Below are 18,062 nucleotides of genomic sequence, written 5' to 3' on the forward strand. Positions count from 1 at the left end.
GGGGGCAGCTTCTCTACCACTGGGATTGGTGCCTGTCTGACTACAGGGACAATTTAGAGGGCAGGACAAGTGTTACTACATCTGCCTGTGACAAGGTAAGCCTGTTTGAAGTTAATTAAGTCCCTGTTCACAGCACAGATGGTCACTTTGGCAGTGGAATAGATCACCTCCCCTCACCCAATGCCTTTGTAACAGTTCTGGGAGCAAGGTCACACATCATCAAGTGCTCTATTCAGCTCCTGGTGACAGAAGGAAGCTCATGCAAATGGGCGTATGAAGCTTTAGGTAGGGAAGAGGTGAAGTTCTAAAAGTACAGTTTGCAAATTATTTATTAAAAATCCTACTTAACCAGTGAATTTGGCTTGTAGTAAATGTTATAAAAAGACAAAAAATGAACTTTGCAGCTTTTTCTGAGGCAGAGACAACATTATTAATTTTAATATTGTATTCCAGTGCTTTCTTATGGAACAGCTGAGTCTGCTACAATGAAAATAGCTTTTGGGGTCCCTTCACCATAAGGACATGTTTAACATTAATGTATTACATGCCCTACTTCTCAATTCCATGCACCCTGGCTTATAGGCCCTAAGTCCTACTTATTGGTGACTTGTGAATATTTCAAAAGAGGGTTTAGGCCTATCGAAAAGGGTTTATTTTGGCAAGATGAATTTGCAGTTTTAAAACTGCACAGGCAATCTACAATGGTAGATCTGAAGTCATGTTTATACTATCATTGTAGTGGGTTGCATAATGGGTGCTGCAGTCCACTAGTGATCTTTAATGTGCAGGCTCTTGGTACACTTTCTGCCATATACTAGGAACTTATAAGTGAGTTAAATATGTCAATTAAGAGTAGAGTCTATTTCAATGTGGCTTAGAAGTCAAAGCACATGCACTGGTGCCTGTTAGCACAGTCCCAAAGCACAGAGTCAGAAAACAGAAGCATCAGTCAAAAACAAATGGGGGTAATTATGCAAAAACAGGCATTTAACTACACTTCCCCCCTGAACCTCAAAATATAATATATAAAATAACATTGTATAACGCTCTTGTTTCGTTTTATGATAACTTTGTAACATGATACCACCATTGGTCAATGGGAAAATCTTCAGTGCCCTAAACCAAAGCCCTTTACTTAGCTCTATACACTGACCTACTAGCACTTGGTGACTACTAGAGTCTCCAATATTATGACACATACTCAAAACTAAATACTTGGGACCAATTTACAAAGAAAAGAATTAAAGCTCGGAAACTCTGAAATGGTGTAAGTCAGGGTTATGAGTGATTATCATTTACGAGTGTCTGAGTGAATTCACAAACATTTTTAATCTACACTTCTGTAAATAAAGATTGTCATAGTTGGCACTCGTAACTGTGTGATATTCCAGTACATTGATGTGTTGCGAATATTGTGCCTGGCATACACGTCTGTATTCAATAAATGTTTTACGGTTAAAGTATGTGGATGTAGGGAAAATATGGAGTTCAGTTTTTTCATAATGATTTTGTTTTAATTAAAACATGTTTTTTTTTAAATAACTCCCCTTTTGTGACAGATGTAAGTGCAGAAGACGTATTGCACAGTGTCTGGAGACATTTACCTCTCAAATAACTTTGTGGGTGTTCCCTAGGTTGCATTTCTTTTCCCTACCATTTCTGACACCACTTGAAGAGCACACGCCAGACATATTTGCCTTCTAAGCAACGAGTCTCTAATTTTCTACAGTGGGTATATGCGCATCTGACTAGCATGTATGCATTTATTTACATTATCTTGACACTTTGTTCATCACACATTTGCACATCACACATAAATTGTTCCATCCGGTCATAAATAGATCTACCCTTGGATAAAGCTGTTTGGATTTTCCAACACTGTCTAATATCCAGGCTCCCTTAGAATCCATACTTTCAGCCTGGGGACATGCTTTTCTTTTGCTCTGATCAAGAGGACAGCACAAAAGCTTCACAATCCACATTTTTTGCCATGAAGGAGGGAAACTCCGAAATGAACTATGAGACAAGGTGGGAAGTAAAGTGGAAAGGTATCCAGTGGGCCACAGCCCTTGAAGGAGGGTACAGAGAGGATTCTGGACACGTGATGACCATGGCACGCTGCTGCAGCGGGTTGGCCTTAGGACCACATGAGTACACATCTTAATTTGACAGCACTGAGGTTCTGGTTACACAGTTAGTCACTACACAGGTACACACATTTAGGCCACACACTATGAGTACCGGGGTCCTAGCTAACTGGATCCCAGTGAGACTGGCAAAAACAAACTTACATACATGTGAAAAATGGGGGTAACATGCCAGGGAAGATGGTACTTTCCTACAAGCAGGAGCAAATTACTAGAATTTTCCACAGAACACCCACTTAGAAGAAAAGGGAATTGCAAAACCTAGCGATGACTGCAAGAAACCAACTGTGCATTCCTGAAGAGGAAGACCTGTGGAAAGAGGGGACCAAGTCCAAAAGACACAGCAGAGTCCAGTGGGGGCAGGAGCCCCTACCCACCAAGGTGAGGATAGCAGGGGTTGGTCAACAGGGAGGAAGAAGAGTCAGCACTGCAGCCCTGGAGTTGGAGTTGAGTTCCTGGAGGATGCAGGTGATGTCCCACGCTGAAAGGAAGATTGTAATTGGGTCTGCGTGTCCAGATTCCACCAACAAGCCTTGGCACAGGCAAAACTCGCAGTTGGCAGAAGGTTTTGCTGCTAGGGAACATCAAGGCTCAGGAGGACTCAACCCAGGACGGGGAGCCAGAGGGAGCCCTCAGCATTGCAGAGAGACCACAGAAGCCCAGGCAGCATGCACAGGAGTCCCACAGGACAGGGACACAGAAGGTGCAAATGGAGATCATGCGGCACTACGAAAAGGAGTCCCATGCTGCAGGAGAGTCAATCAAGGAACTGTGCATCACAGGACGGACTGCTGGGGGCTGGAGCTACACAAAAACTGAAGATCTCTTGGAAGAATGCCAACAAGCCTTGGCAGCTGCAAAAGAAGCAGTGGGTGGGGGGTACTGTCCTGCGTGAGTGTAGGAAAGTACCATCTTGCCTGGCATGTTACCCCCATATTTCACTGTATGTATGTTGTTTTAGCCCTTGTGTCACTGGGATCCTGCCAGGCAGGACCCCAGTGCTCATAGTATGTGCCCTGTATGTGTTCCCTGTGTGGTGCCTAACTGTATCACTGAGGCTCTGCTAACCAGAACCTCAGTGTTTATGCTCTCTCTGCTTTCTAAATTTGTCACTGCAGGCTAGTGACTAAATTTACCAATTCTCATTGGCACACTGGTACACCCATATAATTCCCTTGTATATGGTACTTAGGTACCCAGGGTATTGGGGTTCCAGGAGATCCCTATGGGCTGCAGCATTTCTTTTGCCACCCATAGGGAGCTCAGACAATTCTTACACAGGCCTGCCACTGCAGCCTGAGTGAAATGACCTCCACGTTATTTCACAGCCATTTTTCACTGCACATAAGTAACTTAAAAGTCACCTATATGTCTAACCTTCACCTGGTGAAGGTTGGGTGCCAAGTTACTTAATGTGTGGGCACCCTGGCACTAGCCAAGGTGCCCCCACATCGTTCAGGGCAATTTCCCCAGACTTTGTGAGTGCGGGGACACTATTACACACGTGCACTATACATAGGTCACTACCTGTGCATGGCGTCACAATGGTAACTCCGAACATGGCCGTGTAACATGTCTAAGATCATGGAATTGTCAGCCCAATACCATTCTGGTATTGGGGTGACAATTCCATGATCCCTCGGGTCTCTAGCACAGAACCCAGGTACTGCCAAACTGCCTTTCCCTGGTTTCCACTGCAGCTGCTCCTGCTGCCAACCCCTCAGACAGGTTTCTGCCCTCCTGGGGTCCAGGCAGCCCTAGCCCAGGAAGGCAGATCACAGGATTTACTCTGAGAGAGGGTGTTACCTCCTCTCCCTTTGGAAATAGGTGTGAAGGGCTGGGGAGGAGTAGCCTCCCCCAGCCTCTGGAAATGCTTTGATGGGCACAGATGGTGCCCATCTCTGCATAAGCCAGTCTACACCGGTTCAGGGATCCCCCAGCCCTGCTCTGGCGCGAAACTGGACAAAGGAAAGGGGAGTGACGAATCCCCTGACCAGTACCTCCCAGGGGAGGTTCCCAGAGCTCCTCCAGTGTGTCCCAGACCTCTGCCATCTTGGAAACAGAGGTGTTGGGGGCACACTGGACTGCTCTGAGTGGCCAGTGCCAGCAGCTGACATCAGACACCAGCTATGATAGGCTCTTACCTTTCTTGGTAGCCAATCCTCCTTTTTGGTAGCCAAACCTCCTTTTCTGGCAATTTAGGGTCTCTCCTCTGGGGAATTCTTCAGATAACGAATGAAAGAGCTCACCAGAGTTCCTCTGCATCTCCCTCTTCGACTTCTACCAAGGATCGACCGCTGACTGCTCCAGGACACCTGCAAAACCTCAACAAAGTAGCCAGACGACTACCAGCAACATTGTAGTGTCTCATCCTGATGGCTTTCTTGACTGTTTCCTGGTGGTGCATGCTCTGGGGGTCACCTGCCTTTACCCTGCACTGGAAGCCAAGAAGAAAACTCCTGTGGGTCGATGGAATCTTCCCCCTGCTAATGCAGGCACCAAAAGACTGCATCACCGGTCCTCTGGGTCCCTTCTCGAACTGACGAGTCTGGTCCCTGGAACACAGGAACTCTATCCAAGTGACTCCCACAGTCCAGTGATCCTTCAGTCCAAGTTTGGTGGAGGAAAGTCCTTGCCTCCCCAAGCTAGACTGCAAACCTGTGTATTGCATGATTTGCAGCTGCTCCGGCTCTTGTGCACTCTTCCAGAATTTCCTTCATGCACCGCCTAGCCTGGGTCCCCAGCACTCCGTCCTGCAGTGCTTCACCCTCTGAGTTGGCCTCAGACGTCGTGGGACCCTCCTTTGTAACTCTGCGTGGACTTCAGTTCACCAATCTTCCAAGTGCCTGTTCGGGTACTTCTGCGGGTACTGCCTGCTTCTGTGGGGGCTCTCTAAGTTGCTGAGCGCCCCCTCTGTCTCCTCCTCCAAGGGGCGACATCCTGGTCCTTCCTGGTCCCTAGCAGCCTCCAAAAACCTCTACCGCGAACCTTGCAGCTAGCAAGGCTTGTTTGCGGTATTTATGCGTGGGACATCTTCCGTCCAAAGGAGAAGTTCCTAGTCCTCTTCGTTGTTGCAGAACTCCAAGCTTCTTCCACCCGGAGGCAGCTTCCTTGCACCTTCATCCGGGGTTTTCTGGGCTCCTGCCCCCACTGGACACTATCGCGACTCTTGGACTTGGTCCCCTTACCTTGCAGGTCCTCAGGTCCAGGAATCCACATTCAGTGCCTTGCTGGTGTTTGTTGTTCTTGCAGAATCCCCCTATCATGACTATTGTGCTCTTTTGGGGTAGTAGGTGTACTTTACTTCTACTTTTCAGGGTCTTGGGTGGGGTATCTTGGACACCCTGACTGTTTTCTTACAGTCCCAGCGACCCTCTACAAGCTCCCATAGGTCTGGGGTCCATTCGCATTCCACTTTTGGAGTATATGGTTTGTGTTGCCCCTAGACCTATGTTCCCCTATTGCAACCTATAGTAATTCTACACTGTTTGCATTCCTTTTCTGACTCTTACTTACCTGTTTTGGGTTTGTGTACATATAACTTGTGTATATTACTTACCTTCTTACGGAGGGTACTCACTGAGATACTTGTGGCATATTATAAAAAATAAAGTACCTTTCTTTTTAGTAACTCTGTGTATTGTGTTTTCTTATGATATTGTGCATATGATATAAGTGGTATAGTAGGAGCTTTGCATGTCTCCTAGTTCAGCCTAAGCTGCTTTGCCATAGCTACCTTCTATCAGCCTAAGCTGCTAGAAACACCTCTATTCTACTAATAAGGGATAACCGGACCTGGCACATGGTGTAAGTACCTTTGGTACCCACTACAAGCCAGGCCAGCCTCCTACAGAGACAAGATTATTAATTTTAATATTGTATTCCATTGCTTTCCTATGGAACAGCTAAGTCTGCTACAATGAAAATGGCTTTTGGGGTCCCTTCACCATACGGACATGTTTAACATTAATGTATTACATGCCCTACTTCTCAATACCATGCACCCTGGCTTATGGGTCGAAAGTCCTACTTAGGGGTGACTTGTGAATATTTCAAAAGAGGGTTTAGGCTAATCAAAGGGGGTTTATTTTGACAAGCTGAATTTGCAGTTTTAAAACTGCACAGATAATCTACAATGGTAGACCTGAAGTCATGTTTAAATTATCATTGTAGTGGGTTGCACAGTGGGTGCAGCAGTCCACTAGTGATATTTAATGTACGGGCTCTGGGTACACTTTGTACTATATACTAGGAACTTATAGATGAGTTAAATATGTCAATTAAGAGTAGAGTCTATTTCGATGTGGTTTAGAAGTCAAACCACATGCACTGGTGCCTGTTAGCAGAGTCCCAGAGCACAGTGTGAAAAAAGAGCAGCATCAGTAAAAAAAAGATGGGGGCAATTATGCAAAAACAGGCATTTTACTACACTAACCCTCCCCCGAAACTCAAAATATAATTTATAAAATAACATTGTATAACGCTCTTGTATCGTCTTATGATAACTTTGTGACATTATGATAACACTATTGGTCAATGGGGAAATCTTCAGTGCCCTAAACCAAAGCCCTACACTTACTTCCATACACTGAGTCACTGGCATTTGGTGACTACTAGAGTCACAAATATGATACATACTCAAAACTAAATAGTTGGGACCAATTTACAAAGAAAATAATTAAAACTTGGAAACTCTGAAAATGGTGTAGGTCAGGCTTATGAGTGGCCATCGTGTACGAGTGTTTGAGTGATTCCCAAACATTTTTAATCTACACTTCTGTAAATAAAGATTGGCATAGTTGACACTCGTAACTGTGATATTCCAGTACATTGATATGTTGTACATATTGTGCCTAGCATACACGTCTATATTTTATGATTTTTTTACGGTTAAAGTACGTGGACATAGGGGAAATACAGAGTTCAGTTTTTTCATAATGATTTTGTTTCGATTAAAACATGTATAACTCCCCTTTTGGGACAACGAATCAAAGGTATGCAAGTTCCCACACTTACTGTTCCACCTGTGCGTCGACACTGACGTGACAGTTAGATGTAAGTGCAGAAGACGTATTGCACAGTGTCTGGGGACATTTGCCTCTCAAATGGCTGTGTGGGTGTTCTCCAGGTTGCTTTTCTTTACCTACCATTCTGACACCACTTGAAGAGCACATGCCAGACATATTTGCCTTCTAAGCAACAGGTCTGTAATTTTATACAGTGTGTATATGCGCATCTGACTAGCATGTATGCATTTATTTACATTATCTCGACGCTTTGTCCATCACACATTTGCACATCATACATAAATTGTTTCGTCCGGTCATCAATAGATCTACACTTGGATAAAGCTGTGTGGATATTTCCAACACTGTCTAATATCCGGGCTCCCTTAGCATTCATACTTTCAGCCTGCGGACATGCCTTTCTTTAATTGTTTTGTATTGTTTGCTCTGATCAAGAGAACAACACAAAAGCTTCACAATCCGCAGTTTTCACCATGAAGGAGGGAAACTCCAAAATGATCTAAGAGACAAGGTGGAAAGTAAAGAGGAAATGTATCCAGTGGGCCACAGTCCCTGAAGGAGGCTACAGAGAGGATTCTGGACACTTGATGACCATGGAACGCTGCTACACCAGGTTAGCCTTCGGACCACATGAGTACATATCATAATTTGACCGCAACTCAAACGTGCACGGTTGGGGTTCAGCATTCAGAATGAATTTTTAGGCATAAGGAAGATTCAACAAGTCAATGAACACATGCTCAAGGGTGCAGCACCCAGCACAGGTCTTACTTCTTGTTGCAGTGTGCAGCAGTCATGACAAAATCGTTCCGCACCAGGATTCCCCCACATTTTGATTTGCCGGATAGATAGGCCATGTAGGGTCTGGAATGGTTGTGGGCCTCATGTCCTCCAATGATGGCATCTTGCAGAACACCTATTGGAAGTCATAGTAAGTAAACATTGCGGAAAGAAAACATTGAACAATGCACCTCTTTATCAGGGTATTACAAGTACTGAGAGTGAAATGCTGATGTACCTCTACCCCGGACCATGTTCCGAGCACCGTACTACTTTTATTTGTGACACTGAGTATAAGTTAATGGGTATGTTAAATCATTCCAATGCACATGCATATCACCCTGCTTTTACTCTTTTGTAATCAGGTATTTGATCTCTGAGTTCCTGGATGTTCCTCTCTGAGCTCCTGCATGAGACCTACATATCTCCTACAGACACAAGGTGCAGGTTAGGGACACTCCAGAGAGATCTGCAGGAGCCTTGCACAGTCCCTGCAGGCCTCGCATAGAGCTCACGCAGCGCTTCGCTGACCATCTGCTTGAACCCGTGCTCGCCCCGCAAGCAGCCCCTGCAGCTCATGCAGCACCCGCTGCAGAAGGAAAAAGGGGTGAGAAAGGAAGTAAAATATCATCTGGCTAGAGAAAGGAGGGGAGACATTCAGAAAAAAATGGCCAGGGAGCAGAAGTAAGGCAGAGTGAGGGGAAATGAAGGAAGAATGGAGTGTTTGACCACCACATAGAGAGGGCTGGGAAAGAAGGGAGGAGAAGGTAGGGAGATAAAAGAGAAGAAAGGGAGAGAACAGAGATGAGAAGATTGGAATTATGAGGGGAAACAGGCGGGTGTAGAGGAAGGAGAGAGAGGGAAACGATGATTTATAGATAATGAGTGAAGGAGGGAACGGCAGGCTTTGGAGATAGAGGGCCAATGGCTGAGAGGGCAGGAGGTAGAAGAAGATGGAGGCAAAGAGGGTGTGAGAATGAGAGAGAGAGTGAGACATTTAGTTAGACGCACAAGGGAGTCAGGACGAAACAAAAGCAAAGCACACAAAAAACGCAACAAAGAAGGGAAGGAAAAAAGTGTGGCTAGGCATTGAAGGAAAGGGAAGAGAGCGACGGAAATGATAATGAAAGAAAGAAGTGTGAGCTGGATTGACGTGCACTGTGACAGCGTGAGATTCTCTAGGAGCATCCTCTGCTCTTCACAAGCTCTGCTACCCTTGTTACTCAAACTCAACCTCCCGGCTCGGATCGCTCCAGCGCAGAAGGCACAGAATGAGGACCAGACAACACGGGCAGCTATTTATTGTGCAGGCATTGAAGGTTTTCAGATGAAGTAACCTGCACAACTGTAGCTTCACAACCTCCTTCTTAACGTAACATCGCTTCTTAGTGCGATACTGACAGCATTGGTGATCCTGACGCTGCTCCACAACACGATGAAGGAAAAAGCAGTCTAACTGCGCTCAAATCAAACTCAATAAAGCTGGGATACGCGTGGGAGGCAGTCTAAGCCAGAATGTGACCGGTATACAAGGTGCAGACTTCGCTTCTTTCCTTCAGTTGGGCGGCTGTTTACAGCAATGGTCTGTCGCCGAAGTGTTGGGAAATGTGCATGCACAATAGTTCCAGGAAAGGATAGGGTATCACACCGGTTTGTGTAAGCTGCGTGCTTTGGACCGAAGGGGATGCCCCGTTCTGGGTGAGTGGCACATTGCAGCCAGCAGGGAGAGGAAACGATTGGTTAGACATGTTAGGGGTGAAAACAAGCGGAAAGTTTATGTGCGCAGGGGAATGCGCCCGCTTTTGCTTTTTCCCAAGGCTCGCAGGGTTACAATTTTGTACTAGTTCAATCAGGTAGACCAATTTTGGCACTAGGCAGCATACTGGGCAGAAATGGGTTAGCATAATTAGTGCAGTTGGGTGGGAGTAACTGTGGAGGGATAGGGAGCGAGAGAGCAAATGTGAGAAATTGGGATCTCCGCAGTGAAAACTTCCAGGTATTCACTTTCTGAGTCATGGTATTTTGACTTCTGCTGCGTAGTGAGCCTCCCTAATGGAGTCTCACACACTGTGAGCTCTGTTTATATTGGATTATGAGCTGCAACCTGTAGCACCTGCCTTATATTATAAGGTCAGGTGCCCAAGAGCAGCTAGAGAAACAGGCTCTGTGTAGGTTGGAGGAGCTATGTAGAAAGAGAGTGTGTGCTGTGCATGTTGCATGTGTGAAATAGGGTGAGTATGGAGTGTGTCTGTTGTGCTTTAGTGTATGGGGACAGAAATCCATTTTGGATCGCCTGGGTTCTGGATGGTACAAAACATGCAGGACGGGGGACCTGCCAGGCAGTGATGTTGAATGTGGAAACATTCCTGATGTCCTTTAAAATGGACCATGCTTCTGTCAAAGTAAGGAGGGAGACAGATGTCCCCTTATTGCTGCATCCCTCTGTATAGGGAGCTCCAGCCCCACCACTCCTTCCTGCTAACACAGAAAGACAAAAGCTGGCTTAACCAGTCTGGGAGGGATGCACAAGTTGTCAGGAACTGTCTAAAACTGGTCTCAGCTGTGGTCCAGTGGAATATGCATTTTCGTTTGCAAAACTCAGATAAAAACTGAGTTGAAACTCAAGTAAATTTTACAGTATACTCATGAACCCGTGACAGGATCCACCAAGCAAGGTGGGTGGAAATTACCTGAGCTGCAGATCCAGATTCTTTACTTGCTGGTCTCCTCAACAGCGGGAACATGTAGAAAAACACTCATGCAAGGAGAGTTATGAACTGCCTAGAGAAAGGAGGAACTACTTATTGGAGAAACTGGATTGCTGGACTTCGACCCCCAGAGCAGAGGCCTGCCTTGCAGAGTCATCAACTCAGCAGCTCATTGACTATAAAGCTGTGCAATGCGCTTAGACCCTAGACCTGTTGGAAAAGCTAAATCTGCTTTGATGGAAGAGGCAACTCCTTGTGGAAAGTGGTGCTGCCAGACTGCCCAACAGGAGGATCCAGTATGGGAAAGTAGAGGCCAGATGGGTAGGAAGGACAAAAACAGCATATTATGGGAAGCAGGAGGTCGCTAGGGGAGGATTTTGGTGGCTGAAGCAGGAAAAGAGCAGAAAAAATCATCCGGAAATCCATACACAGAAGAAAGAAATATTGCCATTTCTAACAGTTGCTCATGTGCAGCATCAATGACAGAGACAGCCTTTGCATCAGTAAATCCCATGTAGGATTTACTTTTCATCCAGCAGAGGTGCTGGGTCCACAGGGAGGATCTGAGCTCTGTGACGTTATTTTTCTGAACTACCCTAACTAGAGGTGGTGTCAACCACCAACCATTATCTAGGCCTGGGAGCCCCTGGTTTTGCACACAATTACCTAGTGAAGAGGAGGCTCCCTGGCCTACAAAGTGATGCCACACTCAGTTCCTTTTTCCTGCATTCAAACGCAGGCAGACGGGAGCAGCAGTAACAGCTGTCTCTCCCACCCAGCATGAGAGTACCTATAAACTAGGAAACTGTACATGAGAGAAGTTAAGGACTGGAGCAGGTGGGAAAAGACTATAATCAGGAATCTGAACATGAAGTAGAAAAGCTTGCAAAAGAGAAACCAAGAAGACAAAACAGATACAAACTACATACAACAAGAAGGAACATACATGGAAATAATAGACAAACTTTCATAAATGGTAGTTTGCATGCTCCTTGGAAAGTGGTCTGTCTGGGAGGTAAGAAGATCTTAAAATAAGGCAAGGGACAGTTAATCGCACAGTTTTGGTAGATGGCTGGCAGCTCTTATGGAAGAAGAGGGCCGGCTGGGTCTCTGTGTCAGAGGTGCAAAGCCTCAGAATCTCACTTGCCTCAGAATCTCACTGGCCTTGGAAAGAATGATCAAGGGTTTCAAATTTGCACACTAACAAGAGCAGGTTGGACATATACACACACAGGACAGGGAACCTTGGAAAACAAGGCAAGGAGTCTACATACAACAAAGACAGGTCAGGAAATATGTAGGCTGAGTTAGAATCTACGGCAATCACAGAGGCAGAGGGACAGCAAGAACAAGAAACCCAAACAAATAAGACTTGTATGAAAGCACAGGGAAATGGGGACAAGTAATAAGGGAAACAGAATTAAAGAGCAAGCCTGACAGCAGGACCGTGTCAGCACACAAGGAGCCTCAGCAGTAAGGAGTGGTGCAAGCCATTGCACACTGAGCTCACAGGGATGAAATAGGTGGAACCTCTGGGGAGGAACACAGGTTCAGGGAGAGAGCAAGTTGAAAAATGTAAAACAGGTGCTATGAATCAGGGAATCACATATGAAGGGAAAGCAGAATTTGGGCTTAGAAAGGACAAGACCAGGAAAATCAGAAGGCATAAGAAGGGCAACAGAATGGCCTGGACTGAAGACAAAAAAGAGCAAAGTCCAGTGCGCATTTATGGTAAGGATAGAATAACTGTAGGATGCAAGAACCAAGATACAGAACAAACGTCCACCATCATGATACAACAGGTAGGTGGCGAGGAATCCTGAACTAGAGTGCGATTAGGGGCAGGGAATGCAGGGTTTAAGAAAATGTTGTGTCATATTCTGGTGTAAAGGTTGAACCCCGCCGGTTTCTTGTGAGCACCACCTAGTAGCCAGATGACAGTATCTAACAGAATGATATGGTTGGTGGGATGGAGTGAAGACTGAAGGAGTGAGTACAGGTGTAAATGTAATAGTTACAAAAGGGCTAAGGGCTTTTCTGATCTACCCAGTGTGTTTTTCTTCTCCGAAGACTTGTGCCCATATCCATGAGAGGTGCTCCACAGTGGTTCTGGTTGTATTGCTTCCTTGCAGAATACACACACTCTGATAAACATTGCATTTGTCCTGCGCAGACCTCTTTTCAACATGGGTGAGTACTGTCTTCATGCCCATGTTAACATATAAAGGACCGAGGGGAGTCTCCATCTCTTACACATGGAGGAAGAGCTGTGCTCTCTACCCATCCCAGTATCCTATGTACAGCTCCTGAGAATGTGCTGCCAAACATTTACGTGTTGCACACAATGTGACTGGATAGTTTCCCTGGCACCATTTGCCACTTACTTTATGCATTCCACTTCAAGCAGAGGCTCTGTGCACCAGTACAAATAAAGCAAGGTAACAGGGGCAGGCCTCTGCTGCGGCCTTCCAGGTGGCAGACGCCTGAGAAAGAAGCACTGCTGTTGCTTGGAGCCGGAAACAAGTAGGCGGAGGAGTGTCCTGTATGCTAAGAACCTGCATTAACTCAATGCAAGAACCATCAAGACTTTGCTGCGAGCTGCGAGAGTTAACTCTGCACCTTTCAGATGCGGACAGTATTATTCCACTGCCATTTCCCAGGAGGGCTCGAGCCACTGGATGCTGCTTTTTAGGGCAAGAGGCCGGTCCTGGTACCTCTGTCACTTTGCCCAGCTTCCCGAGGATAACTGCTCCAAGCACGGGAAGGGTCCACCAGAGAGAGAAAGAGAGGGAGGGAGGGAGAGAGAAAGCGATCAGAGAGGGAGAACAGGTAAAGGAGATACGGAGAGAGAATGCTTAGATGAAAAGACAGAGATTGTGCGAGGTGTTGAAGGGGGCGGGGCTGGCTTGACTGTTTTCTGCCAGGGCTGCTTTGGTTCCTCCGTCCAGCACCGCCTTCGAATCACGCCGATGTGTCTATCGACGTTGCACCCATCTACTCAGGTAATACTGAACCAGTAAACGCTAAGCTTCTGAGCTGATCAAGCTGACCAGGCACATTCCCTAAGCTGTACTGTACATACCTGAACACGGGTTGCACATGAAGATAAAATGTAACATTACAGAAGCCAGATTGCCTCTAAATTTGTGTAGACACAAATTCACTGCAAATCTATCATATTTGCACAAGTCTATTTAATAAAACTGAAGGAAGGACTTGTACTTTTTAAAAGCAATAACCCTTACTGGAGAATCCACTTACTGCACACATGTTCAAAAACGAAAAACAATTGTACTGCTTCTGTTACTTGAGTTTCCGCGTTGTTTTTAGTCCCCTCGGGCCTGGAGAATTGGCCTGATTCCTTGTTTGAAGCAGCCTATTTCTCACGATGTTTTTTTTCAAGTTGCTTTCTGTCTGGAGAGGCATTCTGGGCTTTATGAATCAATGGTGCAACGGTGGGTTCCATTTGTCAGGTAGGCAGGGCCAGTGAGACAGAAAGAGACGGGCAGGAGAGTAAATGATTATGAAAAAGGAAAGTGGGAGAGAATCGGAAGAGACAGCAACAGAAAAGCAGTGGTGCAGCAAAGGGGCCGTGGACCGCGACATAAGCAAAGCCGTTAGCGCTGCTCCCACTGGTTTGTTCATAAAAGAACCAACAACTAAATAGGGTAAAATGGGCCCCTCAAACCCGTGGATCTCGGTGCCACTGCACCTGCTGCACGATCGATGCCTGCGCTCCTGAGCGATAGGACATAGAAAGGCAGGCAGAGATTGCGAAAGAATAGGAGAAAACAGACCACCGAGAAAGGAAGAGCTTGGCCAGGGACAAAGGAAACAGACAATGGAAAACAGGAAGAGACTGAACTGGGGGTAGAATCAGATACAGGGGCAGTGAAAGAAAGACAGAAATCGAGAGCAAGGAATGCAGATAAGAAAAACAAAGTTGTAATGAGGGAAAAGACAAAACACAGAAAAAGAAAAAAGAGAGTAAGGCGGTGACAGAGAGAGAGAGAGAGAGAAATAAATAAATATTCAGAGACTGGAATGAAAAAAGAGAGACGTCAAGGAAGACACTTAAATAGTGAGCAATCGAAGTCCTAAGATTGGGCAGAGAGAGAGAGACAAGAGAGAGAGAGAACATAAAATAACGGAGAAACAGTGGGATAAAAGACGAGAGACAGAAAGGCAGTGCTCCAAAACAGAGACAGGCAGATTAAAGAAAATAAGATTGAAAATAAAAGGAGTACAGCTGGAGAAGACAGAGGGCTTGATGTAGGTCTTGGCGGGGGGTGGGGTGGGGGGGGGGTGAATACTTCGTCACAAACGTGACGGATATCCCGTCCGCTGTATTACGATCCCAGTATCTCCCATGGGGATTGTAATACTACAGACGTGATATCGGTGAAGTTTGTGAAGGAGCATTCCCTCCCCGAGACCTAAAGCAGCCTTACAGTTACTTTGCCAAAAAGATACAGGTGGCTGATATTCCGTGACGTCATTTGCTCACCCACCTTTAATTTAATTTACTGATCTCAACTCACCTCCACGTGCCGGGGTGAGGAGACTGATCCATACAAGAGCCATTAGCAGCAGCATCCTGGCCTCCCCGGCAGCAAAGCCCAGCATCTTTCACGGGGACGGCAGGGGTCCGCGCCCTTCAAATATGGGACCTGGACACCAGCAGACGCACAGCCAGGAGCCCGACCCCCTCTGATATAAGACGGGTCCGACCCGCGGGCCCTGGAACGGAAGTGATGCGGTATCGATTTCTTAGAAACTTTCGAGAGATTTCTTGTACACGCGCGGCTTGTGGCTTCCTTGCTTCAGCCCTCTTGCGGCTACTCAAAGGCCGTGTGGGCACAGAGACGGAGCTCGTGTCGTGTGAAGAGGGGACCCGTTTCATCTCAGCGGTCGGCTGCAGATGAGCTGTCCTGTGGTCGGGCAAGACAGTTAACCAAAGTTCGAAAGCACAGCTAGCACGAGACGCCTTAGACAGGAAATCGCGAGGTGGCCTCTCCACCCTCCTGAAAAAACACACACGCGTCCACAAAATTGTATAACATAATGCGGTCACATAGGAGGGGTGCAGGCTGAGTTTGGATTTTACCAGCTTAATCCAACCAAAGGCTACATGCCCCCCAACAATCCACACACTCAGTAAGAAGGGCATCTCATTGGATCCCCTCACTAAGTATTTTACACTGATTAACACAGAATGCCATTTTTTATGACCGGCATAATCTTAGAAGAAAGTGTGAAGTTTCTTAATGGCTAAAATATGCGCCAGCCCCGGAATTCCTCTAGTGCTCCCCGCGGAGTATCCGCTCATCCTAGAAGGCAGACAGCTGGCTGAGTGCTGGGAGTGAAGCTGCAAATGTCTTTATCAAAACCATCAACATCTCATAATTATTGCATACTTCCCCTTTCCGTTTTCAACAGGCCCCTAAATCAAACAAAAAGATCTGTGAGGAAGAACTTCGTGAGTTCATAGTGTTGTCCAAGACACCTGTAGTAAGATTGTCATTGTCAGGGATTGTAACATTTCTGAAGAACAGAAGATGTTCAGTGGACCACTTTTTCCTGAATTGGAGGCCTTGGTGAACTCAAAGCTAATTAGATATGTTGCTGGTTAACCCACAGGCATTGAAGATAGGTTGCTGGTCAAAGGTGAACAAACTGGAAAACTGAAAACAATCAAATTGAACTGGGTTTGCCATGACAAGAGTTGTATCCTGTAATGTGGAAGTGGCATGGGGGACAAATGGTCTAAGGAGCCTTAGGACTGTTAGGCAAGTGGGGGGTCCGGGTGCTCGGAGGACATTGTAGGAAAGTACCATCTTCCTTGGCATGTTACCCCCATTTTTCACATGTATGTCAGTTTGTTTTTGCCTGTCTCAGTGGGATCCTGCTGGTCAGGGCCCCAGTGCTCATAGTTTGTGGCCTAATGTGTATGCCTGTGTAGTGCCTAACTGTGTCACTGAGGCTCTGCTAACCAGAACTTCAGTGCTTATGCTCTCTCTGCTTTTAAATTTGTCACTGTAGGCCAGTGACTTCATTTACCAATTTCAATTGGCATACTGGACCCCCCTTATAAGTCCCTAGTATATGGTACCTAGGTACCCAGGGCATTGGGGTTCCAGGAGATCCATATGGGCTGCAGCATTTCTTTTGCCACCCATAAGGAGCTCAGACAAACCCTTACACAGGACTGACATTGCAGCCTGCGTGAAATAGTGCACACACTATTTCACAGCCATTTTCACTGCACTTAAGTAACTTGTAAGTCACCTATATGTCTAACCTTCACTTGCTGAAGGTTAGGTGCAAAGTTACTAAGTGTGAAGGCACCCTTGCACTAGCAAAGGTGCCCCCACATAGTTCAGGGCCATTTCCCCGGACTTTGTGAGTGCGGGACGCCATTACACGCGTGCACTACATATAGGTAAATACTTATATGTTGCTTCACAACGGTATCTCCGAATATGGCCATGTAACATGTCTAAGATAATGGAATTGCTCCCCATTCCAAATCTGGTATTGGAGAGCCAATTCCATGCATCCTAAGGACTCCACTATGGATCCTAGTACTGCCAAACCAGCTCTCTGAGGCTTGCACTGCAGCTACAGCTGCTGCCACCTCACAGACAGGGTTCTGCCCTCCTGGGGTCTGGGCAGCACAGTCCCAGGAAGGCAGAACAAAGCATTTCCTCTGAGAGCAGGGTGTTACACCCTCTCCCTTTGGAAATAGGTGTTACAAGCTGGGGAGGGGTAGCCTCCCCCAGCCTCTGGAAATGCTTTGAAGGGAACAGATGGTGCCTTCCTTGCATAAACCAGTTTACACCGGTTCAGGGACCCTTTCTTCCCTGCTCTGGCGGGAAACTGGACAAAGGAAAGGGGAGTGGCCACTCCCCTGTCCATTATCATCCCAGGGTTGGTGCCCAGAGCTCCTCCAGTGTGTCCCAGACTTCAGCCATCTTGCTTTGCAAGGTGTGGGGGCACTCTTGAGGGCTCTGAGTGGCCAGTGCCAGCAGGTGACGTAAGAGACCCCTCCTGCTAGGTCCATACCTGATAAGGTAGCCAATCCCCCTCCCAGGGCTATTTAGGGTCTCTCCTATGGGTTCTCTTCAGATTCTGCTTGCAAGTTTCCTTCATGAATCTTCTGCAACAACTACTTCATCCTCTGACCTCGGATCAACCGCAGCCTGCTCCAAGAAACACTGTTACTGTAACAAAGTGTCTACAAGAGACACTTTTCTTCAGCAACCTCAGCTCCAAGTCAGCAACTGCAACAGTTTCCATGGTGTGCATGCTCTGGGGACTCCCTGTCTTCATCCTGCACCAGAACTGAAGAAATCTCCCGTGGAGTGACGGACTCACTCCCCTGCTCCAAGCAGGCACCT

The 18,062-nt window shown here is 46.5% G+C and overlaps 1 protein-coding gene across 1 annotated transcript in view; it reads right to left on the reverse strand.

The window, feature by feature from the left end:
- Nucleotides 1–15,400, reverse strand: part of LOC138299767 (granzyme B(G,H)-like) — a 118,417-nt gene extending 103,017 nt beyond the window's left edge. The window contains exons 1-2 of the mRNA XM_069238307.1: nucleotides 15,204–15,400; nucleotides 7,946–8,090 (exon numbers count right to left, since the gene is read on the reverse strand). Of these exons, the coding sequence (XP_069094408.1) occupies nucleotides 7,946–8,090; nucleotides 15,204–15,288 (230 nt within the window). The 5' untranslated portion in view covers nucleotides 15,289–15,400. The remainder of the gene's footprint in view (nucleotides 1–7,945; nucleotides 8,091–15,203) is intronic.
- Nucleotides 15,401–18,062: the final 2,662 nt, after the last annotated feature.

The sequence above is a fragment of the Pleurodeles waltl genome, chromosome 6 (assembly GCF_031143425.1).
Source record: "Pleurodeles waltl isolate 20211129_DDA chromosome 6, aPleWal1.hap1.20221129, whole genome shotgun sequence".
NCBI classification, from domain to species: Eukaryota; Metazoa; Chordata; class Amphibia; order Caudata; family Salamandridae; genus Pleurodeles; species Pleurodeles waltl.